The 27,425-nt window shown below is 34.7% G+C and overlaps 1 protein-coding gene across 9 annotated transcripts; it reads right to left on the bottom strand.

Annotated features, from left to right (window-relative positions):
- Window positions 1–443: 443 nt before the first annotated feature.
- LOC128681937 (zinc finger protein 436-like) lies at window positions 444–27,098 on the bottom strand. Of its 9 annotated transcripts, none has more exons than XM_053766274.1 (6): window positions 26,657–27,087; window positions 25,965–26,093; window positions 25,263–25,449; window positions 24,456–24,572; window positions 23,666–23,830; window positions 444–2,186 (listed from the first exon to the last, which is right to left on the bottom strand). In XM_053766274.1, the coding sequence occupies exons 1-6, from the start codon at window positions 26,774–26,776 to the stop codon at window positions 1,543–1,545; spliced, it is 1,362 nt and encodes a 453-aa protein (XP_053622249.1). In that variant the 5' UTR covers window positions 26,777–27,087; the 3' UTR covers window positions 444–1,542. The 9 variants fall into 9 exon arrangements, with proteins under 9 accessions (XP_053622249.1, XP_053622247.1, XP_053622248.1 ...); XM_053766272.1 differs by lacking the exon at window positions 444–2,186 and adding an exon at window positions 2,439–5,212; XM_053766273.1 differs by lacking the exon at window positions 444–2,186 and adding an exon at window positions 5,219–6,677.
- Window positions 27,099–27,425: the final 327 nt, after the last annotated feature.

The raw sequence follows: 27,425 nt of genomic DNA, 5'->3' as shown, positions 1-27,425 counted from the left end.
TATTTATAAATAATAAATGCGAAAGTTTTTTTAAGTTGGTTAATTTGGCCATATACAAAGGGGACCCCAGTTTGAATTTCTAAGACTGATTCTTGAAGGCAAAATCCCTGGAAAAAGTCCTCCTGGCCGCTCTCGATGAAAGTGGTTTGTTGACATAAAGGATTGGACCGGACTTGGATACAACGAACTGAAAATAGTAGCCCAAAGCCGCGAAGGTTTCCGTATGCTGACCTCCAATTCGAAGATGGCACCCCATGATGATACTGAAAGTTTGTGAGGATATATGTGTGTCACTCTTTCACACATAATCTATTAGATGGATTTTGGTACACAGTAAAATAAAGCGTGAAATAACACATGCAATACTTTTATCCCGAAAATCCCACGGGGGCGAAGTCCCGAAGTAACCATATAAATAGGGATGAGGAATAAAACAACAGAAATATCCAAATCCGATTTATTTTAAAACATACTTATCAACTATTTGTGATACCTTTGAGACTTTGTAGCTGACTTCGTTAGTTCTTGTTTTATTTCGAAGAATGTAAAGTACGTAAAATAATTTTCAATTTGTTTATGCCCTACATTATGTTAAAATATACAAGTCATTTATATAATAAAAAGTAAGAATAGCCTATAGGAACAATTAAGAAATAAAACCAGCCAAGTGCGTGTTGGGCCACGCACAGTGTAGAGTTTCGTAGTTTACTACAACAACCAAATACCGAATATATATATAAGAATACAGTTGGTCGACTGTTGCTTGTAAACTTATAAAGCCAACTTAGGTGTAATAGTTTTCCTTCTAATTTCGTTATATATGAATCATCGAACATATATTCAAACGTCACAACCGTTTCGCGACACTTGACAAAACGAAAATTGGCACTTTAAAGTATAATATTTTACGAACGGTTAACGAAATCCAAAAAGTTCAAACGATACCCCACCCTATAGGAAACATGAAGAAAAAAGCCATTCCTACTTCACGTGTAGGAGAGGCACCCTAAAAATGTATTTTTTTAAAGATTTTTTCATCACTTTGTCGATCGTATAACTTCTTGAATTATAAATAACACATTTAAATATCAGTTTTGTTATACTGTTCAATATAACTTTCATGACTTGTATTGCAGCACGATAATTATGTTCATTTACTAAATAAATACAAACAAATAAATACCGTTCTTGAATCTAGGAAGCTTGGAGGCGAAAATACATAATCTGACAGTAAAACTTGACTAAAAGGAATATGTGTCAGGTATTGAAGATATTATGGGTGAATTTCAAGACTGTTTGAACGCGGCGTGAGCATTTCATTAGAGTGGCACATTTTTTAAAATAAAGAATCATTGTTTTTTATTAAACGTTTGTAAAATCAACATTGTACCTGTACTAACTTATTTAGAAAATAGGATAATTAAATTGATTACCGTGTATGGTACTATTTAATAAACACTAATTATAGCCAACGGCGGCGTTCAAAACGCTCGTGAAAAACTTCTAAGATTTTGACGAGGTATCGGCACATCTGTCATGATTTCACGAGTGCTTTGTTTTAATATGCGTAGTCAATTTATTTTTAATACGAAAACTATTCGAACACAAATGACACTGATAAGGTTTCTCGCCCGTATGAATTCTTACATGTGCTTTCAGTATATGCAAATAGTTAAATTTGCGTGGGCAAAGATCACATTTAAAAGCCTTGACAGCATTATGCGTTCGCAGATGTGTCAATAAATTGCCGTGTTGTGAAAAACTACGTTCACACACATGACACTTGTGAGGTTTCTCGCCTGTGTGCGTCCGAATGTGTTGTGCTAAAGTGCTTCTTTGTCCGAAACTGGAAGAGCAATGTGAGCATTTATAAGGTTTCTCACCAGTATGTGTCCTTAGATGAGCACCTAATGTTGCCTTTTCATTAAACTGATGTTCACACAAATTACATTTGAATGGTTTCTCGCCAGTATGCGTCCTAATATGTGATTTTAAATGATTCTTTTCGTGAAATTTACTATGACATACAGTACATTCGTAACGTTTCTCACTGTTGTGCGTAGTAAAATGTCTTTTAAATGAGAAACTGGTACTCAATACTTTTCCACAAATATTACAAACATATATTTTCCGTCTCGAATGCTTTCCATTTTTTTTCGCTACTCCTCCGTCATTTTGTTTCTCACCTGGCAAATCATAAATACATTTTCATAACATATTTGTAATAAAAATTTAAAAATGTTGTGACTTTAGAGGACTTTATCGCAAGATATCAAAAGAAAAATATCTACATTATTATGACATACACAAATTATTCACAACATTACAATAAGTTTAAACGTTTAACTGATATTTCTAACTTGTTTAAATTTAGCCTTTAATGTGAAATAAGATAAACATGTTGTAGTGTGCTTAGACTACTCGAAATAAAATGCCAATGAGAAGAATGGAAGTAGAATAATTTATTTTACAATATTTACATATATTTATAGTACAACATTGATACTGCACCCGTAATTCGCATCACGGCACAACTCGCGCGGTGGTGGGGAGCGCGCTGAACAGAGCGCGCGTCGCGTCGCGTTGTTTCTACTCAAACTGTTTGTGGGCTCCACATTATCCCCCTTCAAGCGAAGCGTACACAAGGTTTGATTACTCTTCCATGTCTTGATATCTTCGGCCTAGTTGTTGTTTCCTGTTTTCTCGGCTTGACAATACGTGGTTGCGGCGCACTCGGCGTGTGAGCAGATAGTGAGCGCTGAGATGTACTCGTTGCTGGTGCGGGTTTCGAGGAGTGGGGATGGCTCGGTTGCGCGTTTGCCGCTACGTCGTCATCTTGCTTGATTATGTGTGCCGGTTTGAGTCGATCTATGGATATATTGGATGCTCGAAGTGGCAATTCAATCTTGAAATATTTGTTGTTTCGCTCTATCACTCTGTATGGACCGTCATATGGCGCTATCAAGGGGCTTCTCACAGTGTCATTGCGGACGAATACATGACTGCATGTTGATAATTCCTTATATACGAAGAGGTTCTTACTCGATGCGATTATTCTCTGTACAGGTGATAGAGTTGACATTGTTTCTGTGAACTGGCGGATGAATTGGGCGTCTTCATTCTTTGACTTTGTAGGTACAAAGAAATCGAACGGGACTCGTAGCGTAGAACCATACGTCATCAGTGCAGGACTAGTGTTGTCGTCACGTAGTGCAGTGCGTATGCCAAGCAAAACTGTAGGTAAATCTTCTATCCACCTTGTACTGGCCTCTCTTGCCATCAATGCCGCCTTTAATGTGCGATGGAATCTTTCCACTTTTCCGTTGGCTTGAGGATGATAGGCTGTAGTTCTTATGCGCCTTATGCCACATTTCTTCATTAGTGCATTGAACAATGATGACTCGAATTGCCGTCCTTGGTCCGTGGTGATTCGTAAAGGACATCCAAATCTCGATATCCATCCTTCATAGACTGCTTGAGCAACAATCTCGGCGGTGATTTCTTTGACCGGTATCGCTTCCATCCAGTTCGTGTTGCGATCGATGATTGTGACGAGGTAGCGGTATCCCTGCGAGATCGGTAGAGGTCCAACGATGTCTGTATGTACATGTTCAAATCTTCTTGCCGGTGAAAACTCGCCTAAGGGACTGACGACATGTCTATGTATCTTCGCACGCTGACAACCAATGCAGGATTTGGCCCATGTTCCGACGTCCTTGTTTATAGACGGCCAAAAATATTTTGAAGTCATTATTCTTCTCGTCGTGCGTATTCCTGGATGGCTTAATTCGTGTTGCGCTTTGAAAGCGGCATAACGAAAAGCTTGTGGTAGATACAGTCGATTTTTCCCTGTCGATGTCTCGTACGTGATAGGTTGAGTGACGCCTGTCAGAATTGTGTCGGCAAAAGTTAATTTCGGATGATTTTTCAAATCTTGTAGGGTGATATCTCTTTTCTGTTCTTGTGATAATTTTTCGTAATCTATGCATGTGAGTAGATCTATTTCTTCTATGCGTGACATGGCATCGGCTGCTAGATTTTTTTCTCCTTGTATGAACTTGATTCTTGAACAAAACTGGCTGATATAATGTAGTTGTCTCTCTCTTCTCGGTGTGTCACTGTTGCTCGGCGGTCTTGTTAAGGCGTTTACTAGAGGTTTGTGATCGGTGTAAATGGTCACTTCGCTCCCCTCTATAAGACGTCGTAGGTGTTTGACAGCGGTGTACATAGCTAGTAATTCGCGATCGTACACGCTGTATCGCCGTTGCGTCTCGCTCATTGACTTCGAGAAAAATGCGAGTGGTTTCCATACTTCATTTTCTTTTTGCTGTAGCACTGCGCCCAAACTGCAGTCAGATAATGTATTATTAATGTTGTCTACCACCAACCAAGCACCTGTTCAGCTTTTAATTTTACATTTAACATAAAGTATACGGCTTTTGCCCACAGTGTACATCAACTACGCTCAATAATAAAATTACAAAACTGTGGCCTATGCATAAATGTATGTACAACTCTTATCTATAAACACATTTGCCCTCCGTATGGTGCCTCTTTAAATGCGCATTCAAAGTTTTCTTCTCAGTGAACTTGCGCTGACAAAAATTACACGAGTACGGTTTCTCGCCAGCATGCGTCCGCAGATGTATTTCCAAAGTTGTTTTAGCAGCTAATTTCCGATTACATATATGACATTGATAAGGTTTCTCACCGGTGTGGCGTTTTATATGTTTCACCATGTTGGACTTCTGAGTGAATCGGCGATGACATAAATAACATTCGTACCGTGCTTCTCCGGTGTGTGTCATTAAATGTCTCTTCAAATGCGCGTTCAATCGAAACCTAACTCCGCAAATGTTACACTGGTATTGTTTCTCGCCAGAATGCATGCTCGAATGTATCCTCAATCCATCGATTACAGCAAATCTACTATGACACACGTCACATTCGTAAGGTTTCTCGCCAGTATGCAATATGACATGTCTACGAAATTCATTGCCCGTTCCCCATCTTTTGTGACAAATTTTACATTCAAAAGGTTTGTGTTTCTTTATTAAATGTTTCCTAATGTCTGTTTTTTCAATGAAAGTTAGTTTACAAAAATCACACACGTACTCCATTTGCTTCCCTATTCTTACAAGTTTTAGTGATTGAAGTCGTTTATTCGCTGTTGTTTCGTCCTCAGAAACGTGTATGTTTGTGAATTTGTAACCTGAGTAGGAAATGCAATAATAAGAATGACAAAGAATATACAAGATATTCGAAATGAGCCTCGATGTAACTAATGACGTCGGGACAGAACCACAGATGTAATAAATAGGAAACATATTTTTTCACTAAAGTTTTAGTTTTTTTCGTAGTTTTAAAAATGCATGAGCTTACGCATTACGTAAGCTCACGCATTTTCGCATCATGCATCAATTGAGTAAAAAATCTAGAGTTCTGTCGTGGAAAAAGTTTTTCAAAATTTTACGAATATGCATAATAAGTTCGTTAATAGTGTTCGAGGACTTTACCGTAATAGGTTATTTTGTTATTCTCTGCATACATTACAAGTTTAGTTTATAGCACCAAGCGTCCGGAGCAAACACAATATTTATTTTACAAGAATTCTGCTTTTGCCACCGTTTGAGCATATTTTTGGGTTTATGAAGCTGTTTATTGGTTTTTGACTGACGCCGGCATTAACTTATAATTTTCAGGCGTTTTTAAGGAACTGTTGATCATTTTAAATACAGTTTCACATAATTGTGACTTTACTTTAATTAATTTCTTTGTGCAAAACCAACTTGCTTCTGAAAAGCGATGCTATTGAAAATTAATTTCAATCTAACTTATTGATTGTAAATGTTAACATATTCAGAAATATTATAACAAAAAAATACTTCGATTTTTTTGGTAAATCCATTTAGTTGACAACAAGACTTGTTATAAACTCGATCAGACATGTTTAATCGTCATTTGATCAGATTCATTTATGTAGTTAGTCATTCAATTAATACTTTCCGCGGGGTGTTTCTTTAAATGCGCTTTTAAAGTTTGCTTTCGCGTAAACTTTCGTTTGCAATAATCACACGAGAAAGGTTTTTCGCCAGCGTGTGTCCTTAAATGAACTTCTAAAGTTTCTTTCGCACACAACTTACGATTGCAAATATGACACTGATAAGGTTTATCGCCGCTGTGCCGTTTTACATGCCTCAACATACTGCCCCGCTGGGTGAATTTGCGATGACATATATGGCATTGGTAGCGTGCTTCCCCGGTGTGAGTAGATAAATGTCTTTTCAATAAGGAATTTAGACGGAACCGTTTACCACAAATGTTACACTGAAACCGCTTTTCATCAGAATGCATGCTTGAATGAATTCTCAATCCACCTTGGACAGCAAATCTACTATGGCATACTTTACACTCGTAAGGTTTCTCACCTGTGTGTATTATAGCATGATTCAGGAATTGAGCTGCATTCTCCCATCTCTTATGACAAACTTTACATTCAAATGGTTTGTGCTCTTTAATCAAATGTTTACGGACCTGTGTTCTTTCTGCGAACGATAGTTTACAAAAGTCACATACGTATTTCAAACGCTTGCCTATTCTTATGATCTTAAGAGATTGGAGCCGCCTATTCGCTGTGGTTTCATCTTCGGACGAATGTATGTTAGTAAACTTGTAACCTGAGTGAACAAAACATATAAGAATATTATACACGGTTTGACGAACTACGTATAGTATAATATAAGTATATTATGAATAAATTATACATTATTTTGTTGTCTTCTCTTACTTCTTTCGAGGACTTTATCGCAACGCTATGGTATTTTTTACAGACAGTACAGTACAGGCTTTGGCTCCTGAATTATAAAGTCACTTTCAAAGACCTTTATTACATACGTATGGTAAAAAAGGAACTATAATTTTCTTTATATAGTTTATATAAGGAAAGCTCATCAATTAAAACAATAATTAATTTCTTGAAATTATTTAATAACTATATATTTACAAAACATTAGATCTATGAATGAAAATAATTCGTGAGATAAATACGACTGTGTGAGTGTCAAGTCAGCGAAAATAAAAAACAAAACCTGGTATTGTCTATTCTATTAAATATTTTTATAATATACTGTAAAATAATTGAAATTTATTTATTGATAAATAGATTTCAAAAGCCAAAAATTCTCTAAGTAATTACTAAAATTTGTAAAACATAGGAATATGGTATAGATAAAATAGTTCAGTGTCTAACTTTTGATTTGACCTAACGATTCCGAGTGTAATCCTGAGGTCTTTGTTTCAGACATTTTATCACAATCTAAAGACTTCTTCGCGTGCTTTTTTTCATGCGTATACAGATTGCCTTTTTGATTAAATCTGCGTTGACATATATTACATTCGTATGGTTTCTCACCAGTATGTCTCTTCAGGTGTGTCGTTAGATTAGCCTTTTGACTGAATTTACGATTACACACGGTACATTCGAAAGGTTTCTCACCCGTGTGTTTTCTTATATGTATTTGCAGCGAAGCACTTTGGCAGAACCTAGCGCCGCAGATATTGCATTGGTAGGGTTTCTCGCCCGTATGTTGTTTAAGATGTGTTTTCATATTGCCTTTTCGATTGAATCTACGATGACAGATATCACATTCGAAGGGTAATTCGCCAGTGTGTGTTCTCATGTGTCTATTTAAATCGCTAGTTTTACATAAACGAATTCCGCATACATTACATTGGTAAGGCTTCTCTCCTGTATGCTTTATCAAATGCCTTTTCAAATTAAACATGATTGAGAATCTACATTGACATATATCGCATTCGTAAGGTTTCTCGCCAGTATGTATTCTTGCATGTTGCCGCAAATGACTGTCTCTCAGAAACCTCTTTTGACAAACGTCACATTCGTACGGTCTGTGTTCTGGCAAGTGTCCAAGCATCTGTCTCTTTTTGGAGAATGTTTTTTGACAAAACTGGCATTCGTAATGTTCTCCGATGCGTTGTAGACATTTCAGCCGTTTCCATTCAATCGTATCATTGTTTGATTCAGATTCTAGATGCCGAGTTTGGAACACAGTTTCCGATTTAATACTATCCGTTTTTGAAAATTGAATTGATTCTTTTAAAGGTTTTATATCTGTGGAGGATTTTCTCTGGTTTTCAGCTTTTGCCAATCTTTTGAAGCGACCACCTGAGCAGGAAATAAAAACGAAATAGTGTTCAATACTTTTCAATAAAATATTTATTTTTGTATGTTCGGTACAATTGCTATACATAATTAAACGTGTCGAATGTCTTGTTTTTTCCTTTATATAAATTTCATAACATATACATCTTACTCTTAACTAAAGAAAGGACACATTTTGACATAAATCATTCTATGAGTATGCACAAAATAAGAAAGCGTTAAGGACTTTATCGCAAAGATTCAAAAATAATAGTGAAGTAAACGCTTTTTTTATATAATTCGTTTAGAATAAATATTTGTAAAAAATAATTCCGAGCTATTTGTAAAGTAACCAGGAATCCTAAAGAATATAGAATTGCTTTAGTCAGATATAGCTACAAAAATTATGAGTTCAACGATTTAAATTTCTAAAGGTTCAAAAAATACTTTTTACATTACTGATTGATAAATATTTATATTGTGAACCTACATAATATAAAATTCAAAACAGAAAACTCCGTCCAAAGAAATAACGTCCTTTAATATATTTTACTACTTTTTTAATCAACGTGTACTTTTCTATGCGTAGCCAAATGACTGCTTTGAATAAATTTTCGATGACAGATATTGCATTCGTAAGGCTTCTCGCCTGTGTGAATTCTATAATGTTTTTCTAAAACATTTTTGAAAGTAAACTTACGTTGACATATATTACATTCAAAAGGCTTTTCGCCCGTGTGTTTTTTCAAATGGACGTTCAAATTACTTTTTTGATAAAAACTGCGATGACAAAAATTACATTCGTAATGTTTCTCGCCAGTGTGTCTTTTCAAGTGCACTGTCAAAGTGCAGTTTTGAGTAAATCTCTTATGACAAATATTACACTCATACGGTTTCTCCCCGGTATGTACTCTAAAGTGAATCTTTAAATCGGCACTTACAAAAAAGCACTTTCCACAAACGTTACATTGGAAACGTCTTTCTTCAGGTTTCTCGTGTCTAACCACATGCCGTTCCATGACATCTTTGAGTATAAACCTAGCATGGCATATCTTACATTCGTAAGGTTTGTCGCCAGCATGTTTTTTAAGATGTATTTTTAAGCCTCCCTTCTGATTAAATTTACTATGACAAATGTCACACTCGTAAGATTTGTCTTTAGCATGAATAACTGAATGAATTTTCAAATGACCCGAAGTACGGAAATTCTTGCCACAAAAGTTACATTGATATGGTCTCTCTCCTGTATGCATTCTCGAATGTGTAGTCAAGTAATATTTCTGTGCGTAGCTGCGCTTACATATATTACATTTATAAGGTTTTTCGCCGGTGTGCGTTCGAACATGTCTCTTTAGGTCGTGTTCTTTGACATATCTCTTTTGACAATATTCACATTCGTAAGGTTTATGTTGTTTTAAATGGCATCGCATATGATTTTCCTTTTGAAATATGGCATTACAGAATTGACACACGTAGCGGCTTAGACCTTCATGTGTAGTAAGTGTTAGAGATTTCATTCGTTTCAATTCAGTTGTTATTTCTTTATCTTGTTCAGTTAACGGTAAATCAACCGGTGGCTTACTTATAAGACCAGTTTTCAATACGTTTGTTGGGGAATCACCTGCGTAATCAATCAATTGTATATTAAAATGTGAAATCGAATCTAAAAAAGTTTTGTAAGTATTGTGATTTAGAGGACTTCACCGCAATAACAAAGCAATCATTATATAAAGATTTACAAATAAGGAGATGCGAAAATACTATTCAAAATTACAATAGTGCAACCTACTTTATGAGAAACGTATAAGAAAAGTGTATTTTATTCAAAGGGAAATTAAAATTATTTCTTTGATAAAAGCAACTATGACAAAAAATATAATATTTTTTTTATTGTATTTTTTTGTCTTCACCAACGCCTCTAGTGTGTAGTGTATCTCTTAGACTATGTATGTGTGAGAAAAAGTACAATGAAGTGAGATTCATTAATCATTAATTGTTTTAAAATTATTAAAATTAATTTTGACTCTTTTCAATCCCATGTTTTTTAACATGTCTGGTGAAGGATTTCTTCAGAGCGAATTTACGTTGACATATATTACATTCGTGAGGTTTCTCATTAGAGTGTGTCTTCATGTGCATCTTCATGACGTCTTTTCTTTTAAATTCGCGATTGCAAAAGATACATTTGTGAGGTTTCTCGTCTGAATGTTTGGACAGGTGTTTGTGCAAATTATTCTTTGATAAAAACTTATGATAACATACAGAGCATTCATATGGTTTTATACCAGCGTGCATTTTTAAATGAGTCGCCAAAGTGCCGCTCTGATTAAAACTCTTATTGCATTTGTCACATTTATAAGGTTTCTCACCAGTGTGTATTAACATGTGTTTTTTCAAATTAGATTTCCGATTTAAAATTAATCCACACACGCTGCATATTGATGGTCTGTTCTCCTCATTAGATTTGGTTACATGGCCCTTGTCATTCTCCATATGCTTCAGTATGTGTCTTTCCAAGTTGATTTTAACAGTGAACTTACGGCCACAAATGCTACATACGTACGTTCCTTCAATGTTATGCGTCGTTCTAAAATGTTCTTTTAACTCACTTTTAATATTAAACGTTGAGGGACAAACAATGCACTCATACGTTAATTGCCGACTGTGTATTATTAAATGCCTTTTCAAATGGTTGCTGCGACCGAACTTCGCTCCGCATTCATTACAGAGGTGAGATTTCAAAACATTCGAATTGGGAGTTAAATTGCTTTTTGTTTGTACTAAATCAGAATTGCTTCCATCATTTTCATCTGACAATTTATCAATTTTATTTGACAATTTATCACTACTGACATCTTTAAATGTCTCATTAGCTTCACTTTTAATTAAATTTTGAATATTGTCTTTTGCTTCATGTTCGCCCATTTTTTCAGCATAATTAGAATTTACATAAGCCTCACATCTGACTGGAATCAGACAGTCATTATTGTCCGTTTGTTCACCTATAATTAGATTCTCACTGGATATTGGGACTGGAATTGAATAGTTATTATAACCTAGTTTCTCTATAACCTGATTCTGAATTGTTATCGGAGCTGGAATCGGTTTGTAATCATTCTCAATGGTTATTCCGTGAACTTTAATATGTGCTTTTAAATGGTCCGGACGCTTAAATCGACGCTGACAATATTCACAATTATACGGGAACTTATTGCTATGTATTATTAAATGCCTTTTCAAATGATAATGCACACTGAAGCTGGCTGAACAAAAGTTACACTGATGGGGTTTCAGGTCAGTGTGTGAGCTCTGATGTCTCTTCAAATGGTATTTACGACTGAAGCTCGCGCCGCAATTGCATTTGAATTTCTGATCAGAAACACTTGGTTCGTCACCTGTGTAGAGAAAGTTAAATAGTACTGTAACGATCGAATTTGAAACAATTATATATTTAGAGGACTTTATCACAAGTACGCTAAAGAATATTAAATGTAAAATATTTTTCATACCTTATGTTCTAAATTTAAGATTTCCTGCTTTATTTGATACCGTTGTCTAATAAAAAACAACTTTAATCTATCGCTGGATTGATTGTAAGAGGTACATGTATCTACCTACTACATGTATCTTTCTGGTATTAATTATTAATTGTAATTGTTATTCAACGTACTATAAAGTTATTACAAACAAAAATGTGACATGTTGTTGTAAACACTTTATTATGTGTGTGTAACACAGTGTGATTCAAAATTAGCAAACGAAAGCAATAAAATTGAAAATAAAAATGTTAATCTTTTAAATACTTTTATAATCTTTTAAAGCACTCGCCAGCTAGACTCTTTTATATTGTTATTTTGTTTTCCATTTGAAATTACTCATAGAAACTATTCCAACTTTCAGTTTAAAGGAATCGTATGATTTTCAGGCAGTATTACATACTAAACGTATTATAAGGTCTTATTTACAATATCATAATTAAACTTTAACCTAAAAACATAAATAATTAAACTAAAGTACAAAATGATGCAAAAAAAAGTTACAAATCACAAGTAAATTAAACAGCCGACTTCCTAATTTCACCAAACTGTCAATCAAGAATATTTAATGTAGCAAGATTGAGCAGCGAATGTCAATGAAGTATTTGATTACACCCAGTTCTCAATCTTCTCAGTCTTGTGTGTGCGTAAATGCTTTTTCATGGTTTTCTTCAGGGCAAATTTTCTCAAACATACAATACATTCGTGAGGTTTCAAACCGCTATGTAATTTATGATGTAAAGTCAGCGAATCTTTCCTTTTAAATTTACGATTGCAAACATTACATTCGTAAGGTTTCTCATCGGAATGTGTCGCCATGTGTTTCGTGAAATTGCTTCTTTCTAAAAATTTGTAATGACATATGTTGCATTCAAAAGGTCTCTCCCCAGTGTGCCTTTTTAAATGTACAGTCAGTGAACTGTTTTGAGTGAAACTCTTATTACAAATCTTACATTGGAAAGGTTTCTCGCCGGTGTGTTGTAGTAAATGTCTTTTCAAGCTGTGTTTATGGTTCAGCACAATTCCGCAAACATTGCACATGACCTTCACGTTGTATGTTTTTCGCGGTTTCTCGGCATTCTCACCAGTTCCGCTGTTAGTTTCTTCATGTTTGTTCAAATGATTTTTTAAGCTTCTCTTGTTAATAAATGTACGGTGGCAGACATCGCATTCATATTTCAAATCATGTGTACAAAGATGAGTTTCCAAATCATTTTTAAAATTAAATTTACAACGACAGAAACTGCATTCGTGAAGTACTTTTCTTGTATGTGATACTATATGTCTTTGTAAATGGTAGTTCCGTTGGAATCGAGCGCCACATTGATTGCAAAGAAATGGTTTCAGTTCATATATAGTTTTTGGATTCTCGCCGTCATGCGTTTTCACGTGGTCATCTAACTCTTCTTTCTTGGGAAATTTACGCGGGCACAACTCGCATTTGTAATATCGCTCTCCAGTGTGCCTTTTCAGGTGTATCCTTAACTGAACCTTTTGATTAAATTTACAATGACAAAATATACATTCGTAAATTGCCTCACCACTGTGAACTATTAAGTGTCTCTTCAATCTGTAGTTATTATTGAACCCAGCCCCGCATTGTTTGCATCGGAAATTTTGTTTGTTGTCATTATATTCCTCTTTAAAAACAACGGAACACGATTCTATTTGTAAATCATCAGTATGCGACTTTAAATGTTCATCGAATACATCCTTTTTGGTAAATTTGCTGCGACAAACATCGCATTCGTATTTCGTCTTATCAACATGTCTGCTTATATGTACTCTTAATTCATTTTTTTTCACAAATCTATTTTGACAATAATCACATTCGTAAATTGTCTCGCCGAAATGCAACACCGAATGTTTCCTCAGCTCTTTGTTTCGACTAAATGCAATTCCGCATTCCGTGCAAATATAAGGTTTTATCTCACTAAATTCATTTTTATCATTGTAACTTACTTTATTTGCATTTTTAGTTTTATTAGTAGATTCATTTTTTTCATGATTTTTAACGTGCAATTTTAATTTGTCTTCACGCGCAAATCGCCAGTGACACAAATCGCAGCTATACGGCGCTACGTCTGTGTGTGTTGATAAATGCTGCTTCAGATGGTCTAGTCTACTGAATTTCGAAATACAAAATTCACACTTATGTGGTTTCTCACCACTGTGTGTTCTCATGTGCCTTTTTAAATGATAAACCCGACGGAAGCTAGCGGTGCAATGATTGCAATTGAAAGATCTCTCGCCGGTATGTATAGTCAGATGTTCGCGCATGTGACTCTTATGAACAAATATTTTTTGGCAAAATTGACATTTGTAGCATATCTTGTTATTAATTGTAACATTTTCTAGTGATAGAAGACCTTGCTTAGTTGCTTCTAAGGACCGTACACCACCTGTATAGAGAAAGTTTACATGGATATTTCAAAATATTCTTTCTTTTTAATATAAATAATTGTGTTTCAGAGGACTTCATCACAAATACGTCAATAATAACTTTTGATTACCGCCTGGGACGAGAAGAGATATGAGCGTTTTCTGCATTTAACCTAACACATAAAAATCACAAATATATATTTCAGAGAGGGTTTCTGGCTTAGTCTGTTTATATGGTAAATGGTTTCATTTAATTAACAGAGATTCAGGCGAGGAGTAATGTTTTATAATTTAAGTTCGGTTTATTCATTATTTAACTTTATTAATTTTGCCATATGACTTATTTCAATACAATTGTATAATAATTATATAAACTAATCTAATATGAATATTATAACTTAATATGCAAAAAAAATATATAATAGAAAAATAACTACAGTATATACTTATACAAACTAAAGATTAAACCTCGTTTTAATAAAATGTTCTCGTTTTAAAAAAACTATTCGCAACTCTCGATCTTCACATCTTTGTGTGTATTCAAATGTTTTTTCATAGTTTTCTTCAGGGCAAACCTGCGGTAGCAAATTTGACACTCGTGTGGTCGCTCGCCCGAATGTGTTTGTTGGTGCAAAAGCATTACGTCTCTTCTCTTAAACCTACGGTCACATGCGTTACACGCGTGAGGTTTCTCATCAGAGTGTTTAGTCATGTGCGTCACCAAATTATTTTTCTCGTAAAACCTGTGTTGGCAGACTGGACATTCATATGGTTTTATGCCAGTGTGTCTCCTCACGTGAGCCGCTAAAGAGCATCTTTGTGTGAAGCTTCTTTGACAAATTTTACATTCGTAAGGTTTTACGCCCGTGTGTTGTAACATATGTTTTTGGTATTGGTATCCTCGTGTCAACACAATCCCACATACGGTGCATACGGTAGACATATCTTCTGGTTTCTTCTCCTTCTTTTCTTTTTTAACGCCATTTGATTCGTTGTTGTGTTTCTCTAAATGTTTTTGTAAAGTGACCTTTTTCATAAATCTACGTAAACAAATCTCGCATTCGTGTTTTTTCTCAGCAGCGTGTGTTTTTAGATGCACTTTCATAGCGACTTTGTCGTTGAATTTCAAGGCACAGAAATTGCATGCGTAAATCGAGTTGTCATGCATTTGAATGTGTCTGTTGAGATGGTAACGTCGAGAAAACCTAGCACCACATTGGAAGCAAAGGTACGGCTTCAATTCATAAATACTTTTTGGTCTTTCACCAACGTGCTTTTTCTTATGGTTCTCTAGCTTCTCGTTGTCCAAGAATCTGCGGGGACAGGAGTCACACTTGAGGATTACCTTGCCGGTATGTTTTCTCAAATGTATCCTCAAATTAGCCCGTTGGTAAAATTTGCAATGACAAAATATACATTCATGAGCCGCATCCCTACCATGTAATAACGAATGTCGTGTCAAACGGTATCTTTTAGCGAACCGCTCTCCGCACTCATTACATTCGAAACGTTTCACTTCATCCTTTTCACTATATATGATTTTACTAGCATTACTATCTGTCTTCATTTTAATTTCCGCGGCATGCATATTCATATGCTCGTCCAAAACACTCTGTTCAGAAAATTTAAGAGTGCAAATGTCACATTTGATTTTCGTTTCGTCCATGTGTTTTATTATATGCGATTTCAATTGAAACTTTTTAGCAAACGTTTGCTGACAATAATCGCATTCGTAAAATATTTCTCCTGTGTGTATTACCGAATGTTTTTTCAGTTCCTTATAAAACTTGAATGCAACGCCACATTCCCCGCAAACGTGAGGTTTAACATCTGCCCAAACATTTTGCAGATTGCGCTGAGTCGTCTTAATTTTTTCTGGTTTCTCAGTTTTTATCGCGGTTTGATGTTGAATTTTTATATGTGATTTAAGATTGTCTTCTCGTTTGAAACTACGCGTGCAATAACTACATTTGTGTGGTGCCTCGCTGACGTGGATTTTCATGTGTCGCTTCAAGTGGTAGACACGTCCGAAGCTGGCGGCACAATAAGTGCAATTGAATGGTTTCTCACCAGTATGCACCCTGAGATGGGCTCTCATGTGTCCCTTATTGATAATTAATTTTTGACAAAACTGACACTGATATTGGCGGCGATTGTCTACAGTTACTTGTTCTAGAGACAAGGCTAGCTTAGACTCCGATCCTTCTGTCACTATGTTTGGGACACCACCTGTTGAAAAAGTTGTTCTACTTACTTTACACGGATATACGGGACAAATAAAAATAAGACTTTGTTTCCGAGGACTTTATCACAAGCATTTAAACGGTTTTATTTAGCGTGAACTGCTTTTGTAAAAGAAAAGCAGTTTTCAAAGAAAGGTCACCATATACGGTTCGGAAAAAAATATCATGTATGTATGTTAACATCTATAAAGTTTATTGACATATATCAAAGTCAAATCCTAAGAATATGACAAAATTAAATATAGCCGATTATGTCGTTCTTCGTTAATTTCGGAAATAATCTAGCAACTTGTTCATTCTAGGTGTTCATTTCTAAGATTTCTAGATTCTCTTTATATTCTAGTGATTTTTACTACAGCATACGAAAGTAAATATTTGATTTTTTATAGAAATAAACGGCATTCACCTATCGAAACAGTGAGAAAAACATCTAATGACTTTATTTTTAAATAGAGGTCTATAGTTTTGTTAAATGGTACGTAATAAAAGTAATTAAGTTAATTTAATTTATTTAATAAATTATGTAACATGGTATTTTTACAGACAACATTAAAAAAAAAAATAATGTGTATCAAAAGTGTTTCTGTATTTTAAATTATTTTCAACTTCACAGCCTCGCTAGATAAAATCATATGGTTTAGGCTCAATCGTGTGCGTTTTCAAATGTGTTGTCAGAGTACTTTTTCTATTAAATTTTCTATAACAAACGCTACAGTCAAATGGTTTCTCGCCAGTATGTATAGTCAAATGGCGTTTTAAATGATAAATTCGAACAAATCCAGCCCCACACTCTGCACATTTATAGGGTTTCTCTCTTGTATTTTGTAAATCATTACATCTACCAGGAGCGTGGGTCCTCAAATGTTTCTGCAACGTATTTTTCTGTGCAAATTTCCGCTGACATACATCGCATTGGTAAGGTTTCTCGCCTGTATGCCTCTTTATATGTTGTCTAAGATTACTGGAGTTATTGAATCTACGATGACAAACTTCGCATTCGTAAGGCAGCTCGCCTGTGTGGGTTCTAAAATGATTGCGCAGATGGTGAGGGCGACTGAACTGAGTCCCGCATTCGTAGCACTGAAAAGGTTTCTCACCGCTATGTATAATCAAATGTTGCTTTAAGAGCGGGTTCGTTCGGAATCTCTTTTGACAAATGTCGCACACGTAAGGCCTGTGTTCTTTAAGATGGGCTTGCAGCTCATCCTCTGTTGAAAATTTCGTTTGGCAGATCCGACACGCGCGCAGCCTTTTGAAAATTATTGTACGAACTTGGGTGTGTTCTTGGTCGTCGGTTTTGCGTTTCTTTATAAGTCTGATACCTGTGGAGCGGTGATAAAAATAGGATACTTATCACATCGCCATATTTCAGTTTAAATGCACTGAAGAGTTTTGCCAGAAAGAGGACTTTATCACAAATACGTATGAGAATGTTGTTCTTTGTTCTTTTTATATACATCTCTTTCATCTCTGGACGTTCCCGGTTTCGTTCGGGGTTGTGAAGCCGATAATCCGGGGTCAGCGTAAAACCGTAAAATTTTGAAGATACGTTTGTGATTTAACAAACGACCGCCTGACTGTCGTCAACCCTCCTAGGGAATGCTATTGTTGCCTTACGGCTGCCTAGGCTGTTTATCCCTAAGTCGCCTCGTACAATATCCACCTGGAGGATATGGAGTGGTCCTGTTTTAGGGCGGAACAACACGCCGCTGTTGTTTTTTTAAATATACATATTATCATAAATTGTATATTTCCTTAATTACAAATTTATTAGTTAAAATAGATTAATCCTGTAATATAATTATGATTGTACTTGTGTAGGGCGATGAGAAACACGATGAGAAACCACACGTTTATGAGGTTTCCCACCTGTATGTTCTGCGGTGTACTTTGACATATGCGCACTCAGTCCGTAACTTTTTTCCGACATGTCACATTGGACCCGTTCCTCATCTGTCTACATTTACAATTTACATCAACACTTAGTCTGCATTAAGAAAGATTACGACCATCTTAATGATCGGTGCAACGAAAGTACTGGTTCAAATTTCGTAGGACAGTTTTGTTGTAGGACAATTTTGTAGCAGTCAAAGTGTGAGGCTAAATTACATATCTTTTTCTAGTTCTAATAGACAGAAATTACTTTCACAAAATCACTGTTACATACTGCGTACACGAACAGGTGAAACAACTAATAAAACTATTATACTTAATTCCCAATCTCCTTGTAGATTCTCAATGTTTGGTCCGAGGCTTGGGGATAGCCGATGCAGAGCATCTATTGGAGCTCCACGAAAATACCACGACATATCTTCACATTGAGCTTTCAGTTTGAAAAGAAAATCCCCGACCTTACTAGTGTGAAAGTAGGTTAAGTTATATAGGTCAAATTGTAAATAAGGTACATGGTACTTAAGCCAAAACGGTTGGCAAGTAAAATAAAATTTATCATAAGCGATTATCGATCTAAATGACATAACGACTTCGATAGACTCAAAAGAAACTTTCAATTATAGTGACAAAAATGTGATTTCATTTATTAACACACAATACACTTACTATTAGGATATATTCTGATTTAGAAATCAGTCAAACTTTTTAGAGTTAATTAAACGACAGTTACGAATTTCCAATTTGTTTACATTTATAGTGACTAATTTGAAATTTTGTATTTTGTATTATTAAACACTTGTGTAAATTATTATCCAACTTCCCAACTATAATCATAAAAATGAGAAAGTAACTTTGTTTATTTTGTTAGCTCGCTTTTTCTGCACAACCGTTCATCTTGAAAAGCATACATGTAGTTTGAAATACCTATCATAGTACCTATCATCCCGGAAAAATGACGCAACGTTTAAATGTTCCTGTGGGTTATTCAAGCCAGCGTAGCCGCGAGCAAAAGCCAGTTACTTATAATATTACACTAAAATCAACTTTTCTACTACAGATAATGGTGAACGTACGTTAATTCAGAGTGCAACTTATGGTACCTACGTAAAACGTAATTACAATGTAAGTATACTAGACTGGGAATGTCACTTTATTATCCACCTCTGTGTTAAAGTTTTTTGATACATCCATACACTATACTACATGCTTATCCATACTAATAGTATACGTTTCGGTAAATGCGAAAGTATGTCTATTTGTTCAGCTTTCACGGCTAAACCTTTCAAGGCCGATTTTAATGAAATTTGGTATGCATGTGGTTGAGGACCTAAGTTCAAACATGGCTACTATTTTTTACAAAAATCAACCACCGAATGACTATAATGGGGGGTGAAAATACACGCCGGCGAAGTCGCGGGAAAAAGCTAGAAGACGGTAAAAATAAAATTTTTAAATAAATTTTGAAACATCTGTTTTTATCCCCCGACGATAGAAGGAGAGGAGTTATAAGTTTCCCGTGTCTGTGTATCTGTATGTCTGTTCGTGTAATCGTAGCAGCCAAACGGCTGAACTGATTTTAATCTTTTTTTTTACATACGGAATTTAATAGAGTGTTAGCTATGTTTGGAAACCATAAGATGTTTTCTAACAGATAAGAGGATGACAGCTTCTAAGTTTTTAATTTAGTTTTTTAAAATAAAATTAAAAATAGTTTGTAATTTTTTTTAAGTGTCATGGCTCCGTCGTTCGCCAAAACGATAATTTTGCCAACGTCAGAATATAAGCAAAACTTGATCTAATGGTCAGATTATTAAAATTTCGATTCAAGAGAGTCTGAAACGGTTTTCCGAACATTTCGCCGACAGAATGTTTCGACATCAGGCGTTTGAACGACAGTACACTTCATATACGAACGATTCGCCCACAGAATAAAGGAGATATTTAACAGTTTCAGACTCGATTTAAGAAGGATCCATCCAGAATTTCGAAATACTTTTTGTGCTAACACGAATATGTATATTACAATGAGCAGCTCCATTTCACACAATGACATCACAAAAGATTATTTTAAACATATCGACGTGTCATTATTTTAGATTTTGACAAAAAATATATACCTTTATTTTTAGTTACATAAAGTAAAAAGTGTCTATGGTTGTATTTTTTTTTATCTCAGGCATCATTCAACATCGAACGGGCTTTATACTTTCTCTATAGTATTACATACATAGATTTTAGTTCGTAAACAACGTGTACGTACCGGACAAGGTGTTGCAAAAACTGAGCATGTACCCATAAATTAGGGTAAATTGAATGGGAGCTTAATATAGAAAAAAAAAATACCGCGTGACTTTGCGTTAAAGTCCTCTTAACACAGTCAAAAGTTGGCAACGTAAAATTTATTTATTAAAAAACATATTTCTTTCTCTTTTTTACTGTTTTTCTTTGTGCAATAAAGAGTTTACAAAATACAACTGTAGTCTGACATTTATATATAAGAGAGTTGATCAATAAAACAATACTATAATATGTTAACTATAAATCTGGAAACATCCAGACCACAGAACAACGAGATTCTCGAGAATTTCATTACGAGATGTCAAATGGGTTACTGTCAATTAAAAAAAAATTACGTTGCCAATGTTTAAGATTAATAAAATAAATAGAGAAACACACTCCTGCAAAGTCAGGCGTTACAAAATGGCGCGTATTTTGACAAAATTAATAAATCTAATTTAAAACTATGCGAAAGTGCATTGTTAGCTGCTTATCAATTTTATGTATTTATTTTTCATTACATTCTAATGAGAAACGGGGCCAAAACATATTATTTCTCATCGCATTATAATGAGAAACATGGCCAAAGCATATTTGAATTTTATAATCATTTCACGAAGAATAATAATAACATATTTTAACTGATACAGGTTGTGCATAATAAACAACAATCTGCAGACATGACACGAACACTTTTTCTTTACTAACAACATAAATAAGAGAAAGAGAAGCAAACAGACAGAGGCCTGCCGTTGATTTTAGCCACAAATACACAAGTGAACCTTTTACACGCAACATATCGCTCTTTCTCACTCATTACCATTGACTCGAGTAAAATAGCACATCGTCGATCTCACTCATGTTACATAAGATTTTAATTATCCACTGAAGGAAAATTTAAAACCTATGCCCGTTCATCATACTTATCCATTAGCATTCTTCTTCTTACCGAGTGAGAAACACACTTCACTGATAGAAATAATTTAAAATCTACATTCCTTCTTAACAGTTACACATAAATGTTCTTCATCTTATCGAGTGACAAATGCTTTCGACTGAAGGAAATCATTTAAAACTTACATTCTCTCTCCAATGCATTATCCATAAATATTTCTCATCTTATCGAGTGAGAAACAATTCGATTGAAGGAAATTATTTTAAAATAACACATTTCGTCTTAACACTTATTCATAGTCTTCTTCTTATCATGTGAGAAACACTGGCTTCTCACAATGTGCAAAATGCACTTCAAGCTCATTCATAACTGAAAACTGAATGAAGTGTGTTATTGCTCAGCTTGTGTCAGATCGTGTGGTGGTCTTTGAATAGAAATTCAAGACACCTAAAGGCATCTGACTTGACTTTTACACCAATAACCTACAAGAGAAGATGTCTTACAAGTGCAAATGTTCATGTCATATGAAACAGAATATTTAAAAAAAAGGAGTAAAACAATTATACTATTAATTTTGTCAAAAAAACGCAAATATTATGAATACAGGAATTGACTTTAATCAAACCCGAACAGGCTCTTAATATATTTTGATGGTTTAATATTTATTATACACACTACAGGAAAAAAAACATGTGTTTTTTTTAAATTTTGTATTAGGATTTAAAGTTGCAATTTCCTGTACTCTCTATTTATGCAAAAGCTTACACGATTAAGTAATCCAAAACGTTTATATGTCTAATTGAGAAGTTAATAAAATATTATTAATAAATATTTATGAATTATAAAAAATTAATTCTGGAGATTGACATACGTCAATAACAAAAATTGAAGCAATCTTCTATTGTTTGAGACACGTCGGAGGTTTTCAGAGGACAAAACGAATCTCTAAATTACCAAAAATTCTAAATGTGCATAGTATAAAGTTATATTAAAAATGTACTACTTACTAGATATAGTAATAAATTTGCAGGTTTTGCTAAAATTAGATAGAAAATGCAATTTAACTGCATATAAAATCTTCGTACCAATTTTAATCTAGATTCAACATTTTATTATCATTTCTTTCAAAGCAAATATTTATACTTTGTTAGGAAATATAAGTTTTAAATAACGTGTGTATTCGCTATTGGATAAATAACATAGTCATGTAAATATTTATATACATCGTGTAAACTAAGCACAGTAAATAAATAAATTTATTTGCACATATAGTGGAGACTTGAATCAAATGTCTATTGAGAAACTATATCGTTTATAATATAATTATTTCTGTATATGATTTCATTAATTATGCTCAAAGTATATATGTATAAACTAGTTTTTTGCCCGCGACTTTGTCCGCGTTTATTAGGTTTCTAAGCAACGTATCGCGATTGGTAATAATTATACCAGATTTTAAGTTACACCATACGCTGTACAACTGTGATAAACGCATCAAATTGCATCCAGTAGTTTTTGCATGATTCGCGAACAAACATACATACAGACAGAATGATAGACAGACGGACATACAAAAATTAGTTTGATTATTTATATATCTTTATGAATTTTATTTTTTACCCAGCGAATTCTGTAGAGAATGTGTTTCATGCCACAGATGACAAAATATAAGAAAATATATTGCTTGGAGGTCTAGTTTCTATATAAACAATTTAATATCAAGTCTGCCTCTATTATTGTGCTATAGTTGTTATAACAGCTCCACCAGTCCCAATACAACAATAACGTTAATTGAAAAGTGAGCTTTTATAGCGTCCACAGTAGACATAATTTACATTGACAAGCTGGCAACTAGTTGTCAATGTAAAGTATGTCTTGTGTCTATGATATAAAGTTCAAATTTCAATGAACGTCATTTTGCTGGGTGGGAGCGGTGTCGTTGAACTGGATTCGACATTCAAGCCTAATTTTCAAGAAACTAAAGGCATTAAAGTAGTTACACGACATTATTTTCACGATTCACGTCAAAATTTTATATGTACACACACACACACACATCTGGCTTGTTGACCCCAACACAGATTTTGGCGTGTTTTTCAACAATAGCTCTTATTAACACGTAACAAGGACCACTAGTGAGACACATTGATTTATCGTTAGTAGAATCAACACCCGCGTGACGTTGCACAATATGTCGAAACAACATAACTAAATAATTTCTATGCCAATAGTTACATTGAAAATTATTATTATTATTAGAACTTACGCTAACACTTACGTTTCTGTTTGCCTGTCCTCTTAGCTGACGCCTTCTTAGCACCCTCCACTTTCACCTTCTTCGGTTTCACTTCGCCGTCAGAATTTCTTTTTCGCTTTTTGACAGCTGGTCGTAACGGTACATCGTCATCCGACACCGCATCCCGGAAGTCGTCAGTGTCGGACACTGAAACAATCAATATTCATATCTAACCTGTTTATTATATAAAATTTAAAAAACCTATACATATATAAGAACAAGCGTTTTTTTTACTAAACAACGCCCAGCCTAAACCATAGAAGCTATAAACGCTAAATTTGGACATCAGCTTTAAGTTATTACGTGGAGCTCAGATAAGAAAGAAATTTTTCAAAATACGACCCCTATAGGGTTAAAAATTGGTGATAAATTTTGTATGAAAAATAACAAGCTTTTATCCTGGTCGCCCTCGACGAAAGTGGTTTGATGACATAAAGGATTGGACCGGACTTGGATACAACCAACTGAAAATAGCGGCCCAAAGCCGCGAGGGTTTCCGTATGCTGACCTCCAAACTTCAACTCGAAGATGGCACCCCCTGATGATGACTTATAATGTTGGGGTTGATTCTTGTAACTGAATTTTGTTTCAACTTATTGGGTTGAAATTTTGTTCACATTATTACTTTGGATGACAATGCTTTAATATGATAAACATGACACAATGTTGCACCCATGAACCCGGGCCTTTTCGATCCACAGGCGGGTGTCTTAACCATTACACCATCACCACTCCATCTTTTTGCATTAAAATAAAATAAATACACAAATACCTGCAGGTTCTTCCTTCCCCTCCTCTTTCAGAAAGCCAACGTCCAAGACTTGTGCGACGACTGGTTGCCCAAACTTCTCGTCTATGTTTACGATTGGCTCATTGAGTTGTGGGTAATCTGGTAATGGAGAAACTCGTGAAAAAGGATGACTATGTAAAGACCTTCTACTCAACAAATATTTAACCTACTTTTCGAGTTTTTTTTTAAATTCTTTATTCAATTTAGGATGATATACATCACTTATTGACGTCAAAAAAATTACTTAAACTAAGTCTACTGCCGGCTTCCAAAGCGCAACTGAAGAAGAAGCGGCGCAACAAACTTCACCGCAGCCTTTTCTCCAAGGACGTCAATTAACAATAGGACTTATATATATATTACAAATTAGGAGGACGAATTTACGTTGTGGTATATATATATTAGTGTTACGTTGCAACACTGGTGTCAGATTAAAAGTCATTTGACATGACTTTAATAACTACATACCAAAAGAGATTGATGACGCACGTCGTTATTCCTGGCTCAACTACAATATACATGTCTCTCATCTGAGAGTTTTATGTGTGAACCGTCGGAGTCCAGGGTCAGCTTTCTTACATATCCTTCTCCACTTGGCAAGTTTATTGGTATCCCTAGTTGTCTGACCAATGGCATACGTATCATTCCTAACGACATCAAGCTAGGACTTCTTGGGTTTGCCTCTTCTGCCAGGAACAAGGGGGAGCAGCATGAACCATTTTTCCTAGCTCCTACCTAAATATATGGAATTCCTGTCCATGTGTTTAGCTACACATCACATATGTATACCTGTTTGTTGGTCAAAGTTGATCTCCACATGGCTTACATCGGCACCGGCGAACTCAAATTCCAACTCCTTCTTCACCTTCCTCACATCCAGTTCTTCCTGATCTTCGGATGGTATCACTTTGATCGACAGCGGATGGTTCAGTTTGTAAGCGTTACGGTCGATCCGGGCTACAGACTTGATTGTAAGCTGTAAGAGTTAACAAAGTATTTATTTGTTAAACTTTATTGTTCCAAGTTAAAACATACTTTTAAACAAATAGCGAATTTAATGTGATACAAATCTCTACTAGCTAACTATTAGGAGAAACAGAAAAATTTGTAAAGCACATAAATATAATGGTATTTTAAAATATGTGAATATTAGCTGCAGCTAATATTCACACATTTTTATCAATTTCTTTTATTTATTAGCCAATAAAATATTACCATGACAAATTAAGTATAGGATCTATCTATACATGTATTTTATTAGAAAATATTAGTTCACCATTACACAAAGTAGTCAAAGTTTACTACACAGATTTTCGTGGTCACTTTTCAGTTTAAACTGTGACTAAAAGTACTACTACTAAAAATATATCATAAAAATCCATGTTTTTCATATAGAAGTATATAGAAAAATATGTATGCAGTAGAACTTCTATATGAAAAATGTGGATTTTTAACATTTTTATATGAAAAATACGCATAACTGTAGCTTACCTTACTATTCATTAATATGCCGTTTAATACTTCATCCGCCTTGACAGACTTCTCCATGAAGGTGCGGCATCTCTTGAGCTGGGCAAGGCAGATGTAACATGCTACCACTGGCTTCATGTTGTCAAGCAACTGAAATAGTTATGAAAATCTATAAAAATAAAATAAGAACCTTTTTTATAGATTACATAAACTTTTAAAATAACACTTTAAAGGTTGATGTAATCTATAAAAAAGTTCTTATCTATACAAATTATAATAAAACTGTCTATTATTTCTGATTAACATCTGCAAGTAAAATAACCACTCATACACACAATACAATTCTAGGTTCCTACTTGTTGTACCAGTGGAGAATAGGGGTACAACAGACAGGGGTAGACTAAAAGTCGCTAATAGTAACGGGGGCGCCGATTACGCCTGCGCGCCCTATTGTATATAGCTAGCTTATATGAAATTCGCCTTAAAAACTGGTGATTTGAGTTCATTGCTCTTTTTTTAGGTCACATGGCGCCCCTTTGTATTCAACGTCCAGGGCGATCGTCGAACAGATTCAAGTATGAAGCGGAGAATGCTATGGCAAACTTCTTTAATTTTAAAAAAGTTTGCCATAGCATTCTTAAATATACAAAATAAATAAATATAATTATGTATACGTTTGGGTTAAATTAAACGTGCAATATGTAATTATTTACCTCAGCCTCAGTAACTTTCTCATAAACTGCCTGTAAAGGCGTACCGGCGATCGTAATCATGCGGAGGTCTGTACCCAGACACATCCTGCATATAGACATTTGCGGCATTTTGTGGTGCATTTATATCACAATATAAAATAAAGTTCACAATTAGCTATACACTTCACAAGTTCACATTACAAACAATGAAAAATATTCAGTGTCTGTCTATGCAGTTGTTTTGCTGCATTGTTCATGGCAGCATAACTTATAGACCACTTAACACATTTGCACAACATCACAAAATATACTTAACTTCAACTAATTAATCAATTCCGTAATATCATGTAAATTTTGATATATCGTAACTTTCTAACACAAAATAATGAAAATAATATACAAAATCAAAGATGACTGCTACCGCTGAAGTGCTGACATTAATGGCAGCCATCTTTCTTTTTGTTTATGGTTTGGGTCGGACTTTTTATTCTATAGACATATGTATGGATGGTTAAGGTATGGTTGTGTTGCTTAGTTGCTGCATCAACGTAGAAGCTAGAACACTTTTCTTAAATTATTCATAAAATAGTTACAGCTTATCTAAATGATAAAGTTTGTTTTTTGACTATCGCATTTTTCAATATTGGAAAATGACAGAACAATACGGAACATACTTTAGCCTAAAATAGTATGTAAATCTTGAAAATACCACAAATATGAGAATAGGGTCAATAGTAGTCGTAACAAGAGAAGCGAGATATTTCTGCCATGTTATAATAAGTACACGCTG

Source organism: Plodia interpunctella, chromosome 29 (genome assembly GCF_027563975.2).
Source record: "Plodia interpunctella isolate USDA-ARS_2022_Savannah chromosome 29, ilPloInte3.2, whole genome shotgun sequence".
In the NCBI taxonomy this organism is placed as follows: Eukaryota; Metazoa; Arthropoda; class Insecta; order Lepidoptera; family Pyralidae; genus Plodia; species Plodia interpunctella.
The sequence above is the reverse complement of the archived record's forward strand: the minus strand, read 5'-3'. Positions and strand labels throughout refer to the sequence as shown.

Bases quoted from the DNA above. Each gene is read 5' to 3' on its own strand.
- LOC128681937 (XM_053766265.1), bottom strand. From the start codon at position 26,776: ATGCACCACAAAATGCCGCAAATGTCTATATGCAGGATGTGTCTGGGT. The intron at 25,450-25,964 runs GTAAGCTACAGT...TAACTCTTACAG, and splicing joins GCATATTAATGAATAGTAAG to CTTACAATCAAGTCTGTAGC. The intron at 14,100-23,665 runs GTAAGTGTTAGC...TTCTCTATACAG, and splicing joins GAGGACAGGCAAACAGAAAC to GTGGTGTACGGTCCTTAGAA.